The sequence below is a fragment of the Buteo buteo genome, chromosome 3 (genome assembly GCF_964188355.1).
Source record: "Buteo buteo chromosome 3, bButBut1.hap1.1, whole genome shotgun sequence".
NCBI lineage: Eukaryota > Metazoa > Chordata > Aves > Accipitriformes > Accipitridae > Buteo > Buteo buteo.
The window spans coordinates 11,416,741-11,433,493 of NC_134173.1; the positions used below are offsets into that span (position 1 = coordinate 11,416,741).

General features: G+C 40.4%; 1 protein-coding gene across 1 annotated transcript; it reads right to left on the bottom strand.

Annotated features, from left to right (window-relative positions):
• Positions 1–1,244: 1,244 nt before the first annotated feature.
• Positions 1,245–12,734, bottom strand: GALR1 (galanin receptor 1). The gene is made up of 3 exons (XM_075024285.1): positions 12,033–12,734; positions 4,978–5,043; positions 1,245–1,562 (listed from the first exon to the last, which is right to left on the bottom strand). Exons 1-3 carry the CDS (start codon positions 12,732–12,734, stop codon positions 1,245–1,247), a joined length of 1,086 nt encoding a protein of 361 aa, XP_074880386.1.
• Positions 12,735–16,753: the final 4,019 nt, after the last annotated feature.

A 16,753-nucleotide genomic window follows, 5' to 3' on the forward strand; every position in this document is an offset into this window, starting at 1 on the left:
ACTCTGAGGGTAGCCCTGCCTTGAGAGGATGTCCGGAGGTTCCTTAAACTTAATTTACTCTATGAGTCTATGGGTCATTAATAAAAAAGGTAAAAGCATATCTTGCACCAGCTAACAATAATGTTCTCAAAGGACTGAGTGCCCTTCCGCTATTTCTTTAGTGGTTTACCACTTAAGACATATTAAGTAATTTTATAAAATTGCTGAAACTAATTATCTTATTTAAGAATTTGAAGAATTGGACCATTTAATTTATATATTTTGTATTGATTTAAATGCATCCTCCTGAATTTTTCCAATTTAGAGCTACATGGTATCAAGCCCTTCCTACAACTTTTAAGGGAATGCTATTTTTAAAAGCTTAAGCATTGCCCAGAGTTACTTTATGGAACATAATATTTTAAAACATATGTATATATTGCACATTTAAAACTGTATCTCCATCTCCAAGTCTATAAAGTTAACAAAACATACACACACATGCACATGCAACACATGAAGAAAAGGTTCCCTCATAGACACAAATCCTCATTTTGGTACAACTACATACAGGCCATAAACAAAACCTTATAGACAAAAGCGTAGACAAAAGTTCTGTGTACACAGTAAGGCAAGCATATGAAGTGGAAAAACATCCATCATTACTCAGTATGTCACACTAAAAAGACAGCTAAACAGGTAAAATTAGCATTTCCTCTCTAAAGCAATTGCCTCAAGTTGTACAATGGTTATTTCAACTCCAAATCAGAGCCCATCTTTACTTTAAAAAGAGAAAAGGCATTCTCAAAACAATCTGAAGAGAGAACAAAAGTTTTCCTCTCTGAAATCATAGTAGTATGGTATTTATTTTCTGTAAGACAGAAAATTTAGCCATCTCTTCACTTCGATAGAGTAAGATGTCAAAAAGTTACTTGTCCATATCAACATTCACTTCTTGTATATTTGAACATTTACAAACCATATGCTTAGTGAGGAGGAATACAGACATATCACCTCCAACATTTTTTTTCTCAAGCATCTTTTAAAGGTCCAAGAGCTTCATTTGACAAAGCTATCTAAGATCCAAAGGATCGGGCCAGTTTTCTTTCATAAAGTTTCACAAACTTTTGCTACAAATGCAACTTCAGTACATTAAATACCAATTAGCTTTATCAAAATAAACCCAGGATAAAGCTCATTGTGCTTTGTTTTCTAGGCATTTAGTTCACACAAATGAAGAGCCAACATACAGGACTTTGAAAAGTTCACACGTGTGTACAGTTGGTAGACGGCGGTGTATCTATCCGACTTTTATTTTCCTTAGCATCATTCAGAGGTGACTCGTTACCTATCTGGCATTTGAAGACTTGTTTGTAGGCTTTCCTAAAATTTTCAGAGAGAAACGCATATATAATCGGGTTCACAGAGGAATTGCTGTAAGCCAGGCAGTGTGCAGTTACTCTGAAGAGAAAGGAGGCTTGAGTCAGTGGGAAAACTCCAAATTCAGCCCAGAGATGAATCACGTGATGCGGCAGCCAGGAGATGCCAAAAACCACTACCACCACCAACACAGTCTGTGCTGTCTGAGACAGGGAAAGGAAAACACAGATGTCTGGTGAGCACTTGAAGAATCAGCTTTAAACCTGCTTCAAAACCATTATTTGGGGGGAAAAAGGTATACTTAGAGAGAACACACTTTGGAATATTTATTACTGATTTTACTCCATTACCTATATGGGCTTTACTTTGCATAGTGAATGGCTGCAAGGAGAACTTTAGCCTTGAAAATACCACAGTAAAAGGCAAATGTATGATTCTCCTAGAAGGTAAAAATGATGTTCCGGATTCCCTACACAAAAGCCTAGCCTTTTCTGAGGCGGACATAAGCGTGATGTAAAATAATGATAACACGGGTCTTCGGGAAATCTCATCCAGATCTAATGATCTGTATTTTATAGATTGCTGACAAAATTTCAAGAAAGATCTATTATACATGAAGGCAGCTAGTGGAAAAGCTTAGAGCAGTCAGACAAAAACTTTGCTCCAGTGTCTACAAAAGGAGCAGGGGCTTTTTTGAAAGTCTCTCCTCTAACGTAAAATTCCCACAGGGAGAGTCATACAACAACATTCTGGGATACAACTAGAGAAAAAAAGAGAAAAGTAAGGAGCTTGAAATTTCCAGTGATTGCACATTGTCAAAACCAACCTGGAAATCAAAGCTCACCACCAAATACTGAATTCAGAAAAATGGAACACAAAATATCCTCAGTGCTGTCTCCTGACTCCACTTCTGTTATTTATGAGAGGAAGGGCCATCAAGTTGATTAGATCCATCCAGACAGCCACAGTATCAGTCAGTACAGACCTTTCAGGTGCTGAAGGTATTCTGCCAGGGCACAGGGGAGTTTGACTGTCAATGTTTTCTTTAGCTTCCACTTCAGAAACAGCCATTAGTGCTTCGCAGTTGCTCAACTAATACCTACTCCTCTAACAACTACCTCTTTCAACTAAATCATTCTCCCAATAAAAGCCTAATATTAATTCCAAAGCATATTATGTTATGGACCATTATAATTACTATATTAACACTTCACAACATAATTTTTCACATAATTTAGGCTCTTCTTCACAGGCAAAGCTAACCCAGTGGCCACAGAGTGATAAATACTGCAGCACAGAGAATATCTAGACTTTTTGCTAGCTTATTGAACTTGGTCTATACTTCTTGACTTGATTAATGCTCAGTAATAATTCAGACTGACCTACCTAATCACAATGTGATTTAACTTACAGAAACTTACAGAAACAAAAGTTTGATTTCTACGGCAATAGGCCAAAATAACTTATGACAGATACTGTTGTTGGTTAGAAAAATCTCACAACAGAAACCAAAGGACATTATATCTGTAGTACATATAATTTGTCTAGTGTCAAGGATTGACCTGTTTTCACAAGCCGTTCCTCTATTTAGCCCTGTGGAGTTTTTGCCACTAACAAATAGCCACACAAATATTTTCTCTTTCAGGTCTCATCAGGAGAATATGTACCAACAAGGAAGTACAAATTAAGAGTAGCTCATTCTCCGATTCCTTCAGGGTGTTAACATTCCAACTGAAAACAGATTGTCTGGATACCACATGCACAATTACTTCAAAAGAGGTATATTACTTCAGTTTGTTCAAATTCTAAAAAAAAAACCACCAGGAAAATCACTGACTTTCAGTGGACTGTACACATGCACCTGAAAGCAGAGGATGACAACGTGTCTCTTGTAACTGTTTTACTTCAGGTATTTCATATCTGCAGAATAAGTAATTTTGCATTAGGAAACCTCACAACATCTGTTTTATCCCATTATTCCTCCCAAGCCTAACTTCAGAGCTTACCTTTCCAAAATCACCACTATGCCTTGCAACCAAGGTAACACTAAAGGGCAGCTCTTGTTTACCTAATGGGAGCTTGCTTAGGGTTTCTCATTAGCAAATAAAACCCACCTGAAATACATGATGTTAATATTGATGCTTTGTGATCAAAAAGCATGAAAAATAACATTTAGGCACAATCATATTTTTCATTAACTTTTTTCCACACGTATAGCAAATTAATTCTAAGATACTACTACTGAAATTTTCATAAAGGTTTGAATAAAGCTGGAAAGGTATAATTAAGCCTTAAATGCATTCTTAACAAAACAGTGGAAGGAAAAAAAGAAAGATACAGTAACCAGAGAGAGACAGCACACTAGTGAAAACAGAGTTGCTTTGAAAAACACGAATTAGGCCTTAGGATCAGAAACTTATTTTCTAAGGCAAAAAAAAAGTTTTGTGTTGCTTCCTCCCACCCCTTTGGTTACTGAACCCTGATACATCCAAGCAGTCTTGGGCTTATCTGTAATGCTTTTCCCTGAAGCTATGAAAGCCAGTTCCTAGCCAGATCTGTTTTTTAGTTGCAAATTTTAAGTGTTAATATTGAGAGGAAATGCACAGATATTTCAATTTGAGAATAATTTAAATGACAGTAGAGATGGCCTTTGAAAAATACACCTTTAGCCTTGATGACATTAAGTGCAGAAGTATATATGTTAAGTATTTTACGGAATCAGGGTCATAATGCTTTTAATTCGAGGAATTAAAATCTATTGACTAGGATATTTTTCAAAAAAGTAGAGAATACATAAATAAGAGATAACTTATTGCCTGTTGAGCCCATGTTATAACTCATTTACACTGCAGACAGTCTGCATGCCCATATGGTAATAGTGATCAGATCAAATGAAGAGCTATAGCCTAAGGGTTTTTCCTAACTCCACATTCATAAACTGAGAAGTTAGTCAAATGATTACTGTGGTCAAATCTGCTCAAAAATCAGAACCATATTATATTAACTGACAAATTCAATATATAAACACATCTTTGAAATATTATTCTAAATCTCAAAGCTTATATTCTGCTTTAAAGACCTTTCACGATTCTACTTGTAACCAGTATACAACTTAAGTCTTGAACATAAGAGAAAAAAATATTTTGTGGAAAATCAATAGAAGAATTGCAGAATCATTAAGACTCCTATCAGTAAGCACAATAAACCTCACTTTAAAGTCTTATCATGTAACCTAGGAATTCTTCATAAAACATTAAAAAATTCAGCTAGTTAAAAAAATAAACAAACAGATTTACAAGTTAGGGAAAAATGCCTGTGAAGCAAAAAAATCCATTTAATATTAGAGACAGGTTACGTCTCCATGTCTACATTTCAGATGCTCTGAAGTTCAAAATATGGGGATCTCAGGTTATGGCTTAATGCACTGTGGTGGAAAACTTGGATCAGAGAAGATTCCAATCCTGCTAAGTTCAGAGAGACACTGAATACATCATTAAATACTTCATTTCAATTTCTTCTTTCCATTACATCTTTGGCAACAAGCAATATAATACCAAATTAGCTTAGCCATAAAACTAAAATATAGGCAAATACATATGGTTAATGAAAGCAACCTACCTTTTTCTTGGATGCTTCTGACTTCTTTGACATGTTTCTCAACTTCTTATGCAGATGATTAAGAACCTGAAAAGATTAATTTGCACCTTGTATTTCACCATTTTCTAAAATTTGAACCCATATATTTGAGAGTATGCTCTCCAGTACTGCATGAGTTGCTTACAAACATTACCGATGCAATTTACACATTTCAAAAGTGCACAGTATAAAATCCAAAGGATTTTGCATCTGTGTAAATCAACAGAGTTTGCATCTGTGTAAATCAACAAATATGAAGCAGACCACAACTGAATTCTTACATAAAATTTCAGATGTATTACGTAACAAATACATATTAGAAATGAACAAGGCAACAAATGGAAACCTATCATGCACCTAGAATTAGCAATTATTCTTCTTCCATAAAAATCTCAATGCTTGTTAATTTAGAATGACCTTTACTGCATGTAACATAAAAAGTGTGTGTTTTGAGTCAGAGCTTTTCTGAGTCACCTGCATAATTTGCTTTCTTCAGATGGATGTTTGGTTAATATAATCAGGATGCTGGCGCTATTTGATCCTTGAAAGAAGCTTAGGCTTTCAAAAATAATTTATACTAAAATGTATCTCACATGAGGTATGACCTTTATCAACAGTTTGATGATACTTGTCATGTACATTTAATAAGTATTTTTTTAAAATACATCTCAAAAAGGCTCATCATCCAAGAGCAGGGTCCAAGTTTTAACATAGTGATTTACACATAAGATTTTTGGATAGTGGATATGTAGAGGTGCGTGCCCTACTTTATCTGCAGTCATTTTTAACTGAATCTAATATATTCATATAGCATGATTTGTAGGCATGGAGGGCAGGGAATATGCTCTTCAGCTGACCGTGTTTAACAAGTTGTAAACCATACAGAATTAAAAAAAGGAGGTGCTTAATTAAATTCAAGGGTTTAATTAAAATATGGTATGAGGAATTTTTTAGAGATTGTCAGATTTAGAGCTCAGTTATGATGATGACAATGTTAGGTTGCACTTTACAGAGCTCTAAGATGAACTGAGAACAATAATAGGTAAGATCATCCAGCATTAAAAGCGTTTTTTTTAAGGAATATAATACTAAATTTTAGGACTTATAAGGATACTTCTTGAGGGGGGAAAAGGGTATAAATTCAAATTCTCTTATACAATCTAGGGATGTTTTCTCTGTTTTCTTTGGGATGCACAGATAAATACTACCAGGACAGACACCAGACAAGATGACCTATAGACTTGATCCCACTTTGGCGAAGTTAGAAACATACATAACAAATTAAAAGAAATAAGATGGTATTTGTGAATAACCATAGCTCATCAGTGGGTTCCACTTTTTAAGTATCTGCTCTTAGCTACCAGTGAACCACAACCAACCAGAAAAACAAAAATTACTTGCAACCACTTAACATTGGAAGTGTAGTTCATTTGTGCTTATCTGTGCACCAACATGTTTGTGCATGAAAGACTCAGTGCTGCATGCATTCCCTATTCTGAAAGATTAGCCAGGCTGCTACCAAGGTCAACCTGAGCTCTGCAAAGGCAGGAGAAAAACAAATGGGTTTTGTCTGAGAAGGTCCTGTTTTGGCTTCAGCCCTTCTTCTCCAGGAAGAAGCAGACCAGAAGGAAAGGACAGAAGAGCCCCTGAGGTCGAGCAGAAGACCAGTTTGATGACCCTCTGGCTCACACACTCTTTATTCACTGTGTACAAAACAAGTGTATTGCTTAGTCCATGGGTGAAAAATGTAAACCCAAAAAAGAGCATGGGAGAAATACAGTGAAGTTCACTTCCCAGCACTCTGCTACCCAGAGACTGTACAGCACTGTGATTTTCCCTCAGCCCCAAACCAAAGTCAGATAAACTCTTCCCAGAAATCAAACTGCAAAATCTTCTTTTGAAGTTACAAACATTTTTTTCTGAATGTTTTAGCACAAATTTTTGCATTGTATCTCTCTCCAGTCCAAAGAAAATGCAGCAGACAAAACTGTGAAACTGGATATTGGGGGGGGGCTGAGAGGGTGGGGGGGGGGTGGTGGTGTTGAAGATTTAGATTATAACCTTCCAATGAATCCTTCTCAAATTCCCCTCTTTCAGGTCATATATGTACTTCATAAAATAAGTCTCTGCAGTGAAAATGTGCTGGCTCTACGTGGTAGTGTACCAGATGGTACGCAAACCAGCAGCAAGAGAAATAGGCAGAATTTAATTACCTACCAACAGCAGTGGAACAGCACTCAGAGACCTACGCAGAACACCGTGGAGGGATATTAAGAGCCATGTTTATGCACAAACACTACAAGGCAAATCAAAGACACCTCTCCTCACTGCCCTGTTCAAATTACCTCTTCTCTGGGCCAATGAATAATCAATTGTTCTTCTAACAGCCACTGTCACTTCACCTGAATGAATAATAATTCTGCATGTGCCTTTTAATTCATCTTAGGTTATTTCTGTTAAGAAAGTCTTTCAAAATGCCCACTGATATATTTACACGTGCATTTTTAACTCATGGAATGAAATACCCACCTTGCTAAAAAGTAGGTCACAACCTGTTCTCGTAAGGTCTTACATTTAAAAAAAAATCAGCTCTGTGGAAAAATTAACTCTTTACATGAAACTTTTCTAACTCCAGCTTTCATGTACCTGTCGATCAGAGATCTTATCTGGCTCTCGGGGAAGAAATAGCTTTCCTGTTTTCTGGAGATGAGGGTGGGGTGCTGTGGGAAGAAAGTTATGTTGTTGTGAAAGAGGGTGTCAAGGAGACTTGTAGGATCATAGAAGTATAAGAAGTTCCAGTCTGCTCCAGACTGTACTACCACGACTACCGCTGGTGGCATTTGGGAGGCCCTGGATTTTTCCTACAGACTATCCTTTTTGTTTGTTTGTTTTATTTTGTTTCCCCAGTTGTTTCAGGGACTGCATTCAAGACGGTTTGAGAGCCCAGGCTGAGGGACTATAACCAAATAGAGAAAGGGGTCTTTCCTATAAGCAAGAGAGAAAAAAATAGCTTAAACTGTCTCTGCCTATTCACACAAGTCTACCAAACAGTGTAAAAGTTTAAAGTCTACACCGTTGCAAAGCATATTTCCTGTCTGGCTGTATATCATCCTTCCACTGACTACACCTTCATTATCAGCCATTGAAAATCCTGCAGCAGGAACACCTGCCCAAGGTCATTATCTAATAAGAATGAACTGCTTGTTTAACAGAGTCATAATGTGAGCATTACATTCTGAACCATATTTTATAGTATGAACCTGATTTAAATTCGAGTGCCATTGCCTGCAATCCATTTTTTAAAGTAATGCTGCTGCTTCTATTGTCATAACAGATCCTTCACCCTCTTTCGTTTAATAGTGTGTTGCTAATGTGTCATAGACTTTATTTTTTCTTTTCAGTGTAGTTTAATAAAGTTTTCCCTTGCTGGTCAGCAAAATTTAAGATATAATATCTTAAGCCAAGAACCATATGAGTTTGTATTTTATGTTGAGGCTCTTACTTTTTATGGCTTACTTTTAACAAAGTCTATAAATCACACATGACTTCCATGAATTCAGAATGTTTAGAATGATAGATAATAATGGAAACTTTCTTAAGGCAAGAAATATTTTTTTTTTTAAAAAAAGCTTTTAACATGATAACATCTATAAAAGGAAAAATTTGCTAATGATTTTAGGTGTCCAGCCTAAAGGTTTGATCGAAGGAGGCCTGACTTGCAAGGACTGAATCCTCATTAACTGGGTACTCGAAAGCAGAGGCACCCAAAATCAGCTGTCACATTGCACTACCCTGGCAGATGTCAATTTTTAGAAGCTCCCTGGGAATCATTTATCACTTTGCCCTTTAAGAACATATTAGTGAACAAATATTGTGGCAGTGTTACAAAACACATACAAAAAGTCAGCATTAAAAAAATATGGCAAGTAATACGATAAGCGGTAAAAAAATAAGAATACAGGCTGTCTACAAGCACACAGCACTGTAACTCAACTAATAACTATCTAATCACCACCCCTCTGGCTGGAGTAGTAAGCTCCTTTCAAGAGTAGTTCTGTGAGCCAACAAAAGCTGGTTTCCTATGGATTTGTGGTTTCTTGACTGTGTGTTCCCCAAAAGATGTGTGTTCCCAAAAAGATGTGTCTCCTCCATGAGTAGATGCTACGTAAGACCTCTTCCCCCTGTGGCTTGTCTGATGTATAACAGCTGAGTGCAGACTGGCTCTCCTTAAAGGAGAGAGGATGACAGAGATTCTACACGTTCTTCCTTGACTCCTGTTTTCACAAAACCAGGGAAATATAATTGCGCCTGATATTTTCACTCCTTTATCAAATTTGGTTGAAACTGAACAAAAGTTATTTGTGGGAGAGAGGAAACGGGTAGCTGTTCACACAGGACACAGACCACAATCTCATAAATCCCTGCCTTGAGAACACATCACATGAGATTTCCAGTTCTGATTTTGTGAGACGACACTGTTTTCAAATACCTTGTGTTATTTCAGCACTTCCATAAGTTGTAACAGTATTGCTATCCACTGGGGAAAATACAAATCTCTCCTAACATATTTAAGAGAGTGAGAGAGAGAAAGAACCCGGCTCCCTATTAGAGTGCCTAAAAAATGAGACGTTCAAAACCGAAAGTTCAATTGCAATTTGCTTATAAAAAAACCCAGACTGCCTTAAAGGAGTCTAGAAAAGGCAATATATTCAAATAGAGAAATGAGTCTCCTTTGTCTTAATATACTGTATCAGAAGATTGCATTATTTAGCTGATCCGCAGTTCATGAAAACCAGTGAAGTCCATAAGAAATGAATGCATTTAGTTTTGTAATACTTCTGAGGCTATTACACAGCAGCAATCCTCTAACTCTGCGTGCATTCGGAACCCAAAAAACTTGTACTTCATAGTACTTTAGTGACATTGATAACAGCTCGCAGTGACCACTTTGCTTGAGACCTGTGAGAGTAGCAATGGCTTTGACAAATCTAAAGCTCCAGCTCTGATTTTCAATTACTATCACCCTTCATTTCTCCCTCACCCTGCCCCACGTGCCAAAATATTGCAGTTGGAGATTTGCCAGTGGCTCGTAATGAGGGCAGGAATGAGCCTTTACGCTGCAGGCTACAAATACCTCCAATGGCCTTGTACAAGTCACGGCATTTTTCAGCTTCATTGACACTGATGGGAATACCAGGTACCTCCTAGGTATCTCCTAAAACTCATCCCTTCAGATTGGATCTTCCAGCCTGACACCATGGCAAGCAGGACCATACATACAGGCTCAAAACACATCACCAAGCAAGGGTGAGATCCTAGGCTGGCAGTAATTTAAGCACAAGATGTTAGGTGTAACTTTGAGTGGCCTTGATTTTATGAACTTGTTCTGGACATGTATTTCACATAGGGTTGCTTTGTTGGTTTGGGGTTTTTTGTGCCTTTTTTTTTTTAACTACATATTCATACTAATATTGAGAGATCTACTTCTGTAGTGGTGCTTTGTAACAACGTGGTGTGTTGTATTTACTATGCTTATAGTTTGTTTAAGCATATTTCCCCCTTTTTCCCCCCTACACTATGCAGGACTGTCGTAATTTTGAAGGACTTGTTTTCAGTCTTCTCTCATATAATTAGACTTTGAAGACTGGTACTTTACACTGAAACTGAAGATGCTTTGGCTTTGAAAAATATAAGAATTCTTAATACCTGAAAAACTCCCTCTGCACACATTCTGTAACATTGTCCCTGAAATATGTAATATTTTCTTAAAACTCTGATGATCTATGGCTGCCACAAGTTTCACACAGCTCCGTCATATTCACCACTGTAGATGAAATACTGGTGTATTCACCCAGGGAAAACAGAGCTCAGTTTGTGTATGAAAATATGTATTTCTTCTCCATTTGCCAGGTCAGACTTGTTTCATGACAAACAGTAATTTAGAAATGTTGTCCTTCGAGTTCTGCGTAAGTTGGTTTTAGCAGAGTTGAATGCCATTCTAGCCTTAATTTGCACATCACAATTAAGTTGCTGTAAAATGCATACAAAACTGAACAGAACATAAAATTATTTGTTCAAATTAAATACTTTAATTACATCTATTGAACTTGCCAATTAAAGAACTGACTTCTCAACACTTGAAGCAGTCCTTATATGCAAGAGCAGACCTATCATCTCAAATGTTAATTACTGCCTAAGGAGAAATCCTGCTACTGAAGGTTGCTGGCACAGAAACAGGAGGATCTCTGCCTAACTCAGCAGGTAGCAGCCGGTGCTCCAGATCCTGTCCAGCTGCAAACAGTGGACCCTACGCCAAAGGCCACAATTCATATTCACAGAAAAATGTGACAGTTTGCCTGAGCAGAAAAGTCCTTAAATGCACTTATTCAGGCACCCTTACTTATTGCTTTGTCCTCCCTAGGTCCTCATGCACTGCTCCCTAGCACCACCTGCCCTTGCTGGAGTCAGAGGTAAATCTCTCATAACCGGGGCAAGAGAGGGCCTGCGGGGACCAGGCAGCGTGATGCACCTTTTGCTCTTAACCCGTTAACTGCATCAGACCAAACGGCCGGGTTTGTGTCATTTATAAGTGCACTGCATTTTAAAGAACCGCAATTCTTTGCCTGAAGCCTGACCAACTTGTTGCTTTGTTGTACTTCGTTTGAGTTAAACTCCTCATACAGCACTGCAAGAAAATAGGATAGTTGTGCTGACAGAGAAAGCAGCAGAGCACTGGGGCTTCTTAGCACTTTGCAACAAGGAAACCTGGCAGAGGGACCCCAGTAACGGCCAGACCCCCCCCACCCTGTGCAATCCCTGTCCTGACCTGCCTGTGCCACACACACACACGTGCCCCCCAGCCATCCCTCGGCTATAACACCGGCCCTCTCCCTTTGTGCCACAAACTCACCCCTGCCCCGTGTCCTCCCGACGGCGCCACGTCCCTCCACGTGCCCACAGACGGCCCCACAGCTCGTGGACACCCGCCACCATCGCGTCCCCCCATCCCTTTTAGATACCCTTCCCCACTGCCCCACCTTGGCATAGCAGAAGGAGATGAGCAGCAGCGGGAGCAGATATCCGAAGACGAACGTGCAAACCACGTAGACCTTCTTGTGGCGCGGGTTGGGCCAGTGCTCCCAGCAAAAGGTCTGGTTGCTGGCCTCGCGGTGGAAGAGGTGCTGGTGGTGAGCCACAGGGGAGGCCATGGCGAAGGAGAGCGCCCAGATGAGCCCCACGCCCAGCAGCGCGTTGCGGGAAACGCGCAAGGCCGAGGAGCGTCGGGAGTGGACGATGGCCACGTAGCGGTCCACGGACATGGCCGAGAGCGTGAAGATGCTCACCAGCATGGAGACGGTGAAGAAGTAGTGGATGAACTTGCAGATGAAGGCGCCCAGCACCCAGGTGGGGAGCACGTAGACCGTGGACTGGAAGGGGATGCAGAAGAGCAGGTAGGCCAGGTCGGCGATGCTCAGGTTGAGGATGAAGATGTTGGTGGTGCTGCGGCGCTTGCCTGGCTTGCTCCTCGCCAGCACCGTGATCACCAGCGAGTTGCCCAGCACCCCCAGGGTGAAGATCAAACCGAAGACCACCAAGGTGATGAAGTTCTCGATGCCGATGCCCAAGAGGGGCTTCCCCTCCGCCTCCGGCAACCCGGAGAGGTTGAACTCCCCACGGGGCGACTCTACCCCAGCTCGGGACCGGTTGAGGGGTACCACCGCCGGCTCCCACGCCTCCATCCTCCCCCTTCCCCGCGGGCTGAAGTTCCCGCGGGTGGAAAACGGAGACCGCTGTGAGCCAGGGGCGGCCGCCCCCCACGCCGGGGAGGGAGGGAGGCAGGAGGCTGCCTCCGCGCAAGATGCGCCTCCGGGCGCGGAGGGGGTGCGGAGGGGGACGCGGCCGCCCCCCAGCCCCGGCAAGCAGAGCTCTTCTCCCGGCTTGGCCGCCGGGCTCGCCGCCCCCCCCCCCTCCCCGGCCGGCGGAGACGCTCCGCCCGCGGCCGCGCAACCCCACGCCGGGGCCGCCCCGCGGAGCGGCGGAGCCTCCGCACCCCCCCGCGCTGGCGGCCGCCTGCTGCTGCGGGAGACTGAGCTCCCCGGGGGTTCCTCCGTGGGGAAGGAGGGGTAGGGGATTTCCCCCCCCCCTTTCCTTTTTATTTCTTCTTTTTTTCCCCCTTCCCTTTTTTTTTCTTTTTTTTTCCCCTTCTTTTTATTTCTTCTTTTTTTCCCCCTTCCTTTTTTTTTTCTTTTTTTTTTTCCCCTTCCTTTTTTTTTTTTTTCTTTTTTTTTTCCCCGGTTTAGCTTGCCATTGCCTCCCGGGCTGGCCGCGGGGAGGGAGCGGAGGGAAACCCCCGCCTCAAAAAACTTCTTTTTGCTTTTTTTGCCTTCTCTCCTAGGGAAGCTCAGAAGTGGCGTCTTCCAGCACGGCTGGAAGCCAAGGTCCAGCTCGGCTGAAATGAGCTCTCTCGGAGAGGCAGAAATAATTAAGCGCCTGCGGGAAACCCACCTCAACAGGTAGCCGGCAGCGAGAGTTAGTCCGGACTCGACACCGCCCGCGCTCGCTGTTTTCACCTCGTTCACAGGTTTTCAGTCATCATCACGTAATACGCAGCAGCTCACAGGATAAAAGGTGGCAGAAAAGGCTGTTACTCGTCAAAAAAAAAAAAAAAAAAAAGCCTGGCCGCTTTTGACGCTCAAAGCAGGTTTTAGCGGGGCCGAAAGGTGAGGTTCTGAGAAGCCAAACGGGGTGAAAGACAAAACTTCCTCCCGAACGTGGGGGCGAGTTCGTGGAAATAGTCCCACGGGCACATCGGCCCTTGTGAAACGAGACAGATTGGCCGGAGGGTTCCGACCCGGTCGGTTCCAAATTGCCCGCCGGTGAGCTCCGGCTGGTTCTGTCGCGCTTTATCCCTCTTCCCTTAGGGATCCTGAGTGCCAAGCTGTTAAAAAAATCCCCGTGTGACAGAGGGTGCACGCCGGGCACACGGGTGAAGAAGGTCCAGGCTGGGAGAGAGACGGCTTTTTCCCGTTTTGGAGCCGGTTTCCCGTGGGAGCCGAAGGGACGAGCAGAGAACTGCTGGGATGCGCTGCTGCAGGCGACGAGCCTTTTGTTTGCTTCTTTTGCCGTCCGCGGTTGGACGGGTTTTTTTCTACCTTTCCCGTTGCTTCTTATATCGAGGCATCTCAGCAGCTGCACATCAGCTGACTGCAGAGCGATTGACTTCTGCAGGTCTGGATTTTAATTAAGCTTATGTACGGTCTGGGCCATTATGTCCAAAGGAACACACAGTGGGAGAGCCCAATTCAGTTTCTATAGATCTGAGAAACTTTTACTGGGGTTGAACTGCTTTCTGTGTCTGTTGTAACTCAGTTTAGAAGTTACAAACGGTTTAAGCAGAAATAAACTAGTAAAGATTCCTAAAAGACTTGTGGGGTTTTTTTCTAACGTGCACACCTTGTCATTTTGTTGACGTGTTTGATCACCATGCAAACCTACTAGTTTCTACTTCTGTACCATATTTGAGAATGGACATTGTTAAACACTTCTAGAATATATCAGATATTGCAGACTTTTTGGAAGTGCTCTGAGTGTATTGTGAAAACAAATACAAGTCTTTATAGACTAATGTAGAATATTAGACTGGTTTATAGACAAGTAAGCAGGAAAAAATGAGTACAGAAACAAAATCAGTTTTAAGGGAAAGCAAGCTGAAAATCACATTAGTGATCTGGATGGGAGCGTTGACTCCATTAGTTTCTTTAGATGTTTAATTGACAGTTTTGCTGTTCAAGCTTTGCTTTTCTGTTACGTATATATTGTAAAGTATATAGCTCTTGTAAGGCTGCCCCTGAGCATTAGGGGGAAAAAAAAACCAACAGAGAACACAACTATATTGTAGTTTTTCTGTTAGACCTACAGGCTTCAGCTTTTATATCAGTGAAGGAAAGTTCCCCCATTGACAACACTCGTGATTCCTGTTAAGATCACTGTAAACAAACAGGTGTTGACATTTTAATCCACTGTTCTTGTTATCTAGACTGAGTAAAATTTTCATGCAATAGAAGGTTCCAATGGAGAAGTTGTTATGAATTCAGTACAAATAATTATATAATTAAAAACACAAATTACTTGAAAAAGCGGGAGAAAAAAATTCAGTGAAAAAATTGCCTTACGCTTTAGGAAAATAAAGTTCTTATCTTTGCAAAAGAGATGTCTGAAGCATGTGCCTCACGCATTTCCTTGAATCTAGTTTTATTGAATTTAGTCCCAAACACCTTTTGACATGAAAAGATCTACTTTTGTCAAAACTAAAATAGCCTATGAACTTCAGAAAAAGCAGGAAATTACATGCAATCTTCTGTCTCTGGCCAGGATCCACAGTCATCTTTATCAGATGTTATTACTCACCTCCAGCAAAGTATTTTGGCTCCATGATTTTCCATAGCAATCAATGGGAAAAAAAATGGTAGAAGAAATCTATAAAGGAGCTGGGAACCTAAGTACCCTGTTAGGTCTAGACCTACATGTTTAGTCCTCAGTGACTTAATCTGAAAGATACTACTGAGAAAAAATATCACAAGGATGTCCTTCCTTTTGCTCACTCCATTGGTTGGGTACCTTATTTTTCATATGGTTTCAATAATAAAAATATTTGACTTACACTGCTACTTTTTTGTTTCAGGAAAGAGAAATCATTTAACAATCCAACAAATTGATTTAAAACATTCATTACTACTAAAGTCTTTGTTACTATGTAATGTATATATAATAAACATATCATCAAAATAATGTCAGTGAAGTGCTTTTATATTTAAAAATGAACATTTACTTAGCACCTCAGAAAAAATAAACAATGCATGTGTTAATACAGATTTCCCATACTTCTTAGCTACAGTCCCGCTGTCCCAGTTTTCATTTTTAGGATATATTGAATAAGTGAGGCACAAAAATCAGAGGCTGACTATACAAATTTATACATAGGTATATGTCTTTATACATTGTATCATTCTACAGGAATAAAATGTGTATAACAGGACATACAACTTCAGAGAAGTGTTTCAGTAAAACCCTGTATAAATTCTCTTTTTTTTTCCCCTGTAGTGAAAATGAAGCTGGAGTTGAGGTTCAAACCTCTAAACAGCACCCCACTGTCAGTATAGAGAAAAAAATTTAAAGTGTACTTATATTAAAGTGTATGAGTAGCTCTGAAAATTTTAGAAATCTTTTGACAACTCAGCCCTTAGCTGATTAACCAGTTTTCTTTGCTGCAAAAATATTCCCCAGATTTGGTCATGTTTTGTTTATAAAACACAAGGCTGAAAATAGGCTTATTTTGAAGACTGACTCTTTTTCTTTATTTGTGAAACAAGATCAGGCGCAATAGTCACATCAACGGTACCCCATTATTTTTCTTTACAACAAGTTCCTGAAGTAGAAATTTACATTTTAAAGGCAGATGTGAACTTTCAATATCACTGAAAAGCTAAATAAAAAAGTTTGTGATTCATAACCCACCTGTGATTCACCTTCTATAAAGTTATTAGTATGGAAAAGTCAACTATCTTTAAGCATTAACTCCCCTTCTATTTATATTCTGGGGAAATGTAACCCTGAGGTCATAGTTGTCACTACATTCAGATTTCCATGGTGGAGAGGTTTCACTAATAAACTGAAGTTTATTGGTCCTTGCTGACATTTAGAAAGAAGTAAACATCTGCCCCTATTTGTCTGAGAGCCATTGCCTCTCTGTCAGAGAATT

Bases quoted from the DNA above. Each gene is read 5' to 3' on its own strand.
- GALR1 (XM_075024285.1), bottom strand. From the start codon at position 12,734: ATGGAGGCGTGGGAGCCGGCGGTGGTACCCCTCAACCGGTCCCGAGCT. The intron at 5,044-12,032 runs GTGGGGCAGTGG...TAATCTTTTCAG, and splicing joins TCTCCTTCTGCTATGCCAAG to GTTCTTAATCATCTGCATAA. The intron at 1,563-4,977 runs GTAGGTTGCTTT...TCCCTGTCTCAG, and splicing joins CAGAAGCATCCAAGAAAAAG to ACAGCACAGACTGTGTTGGT.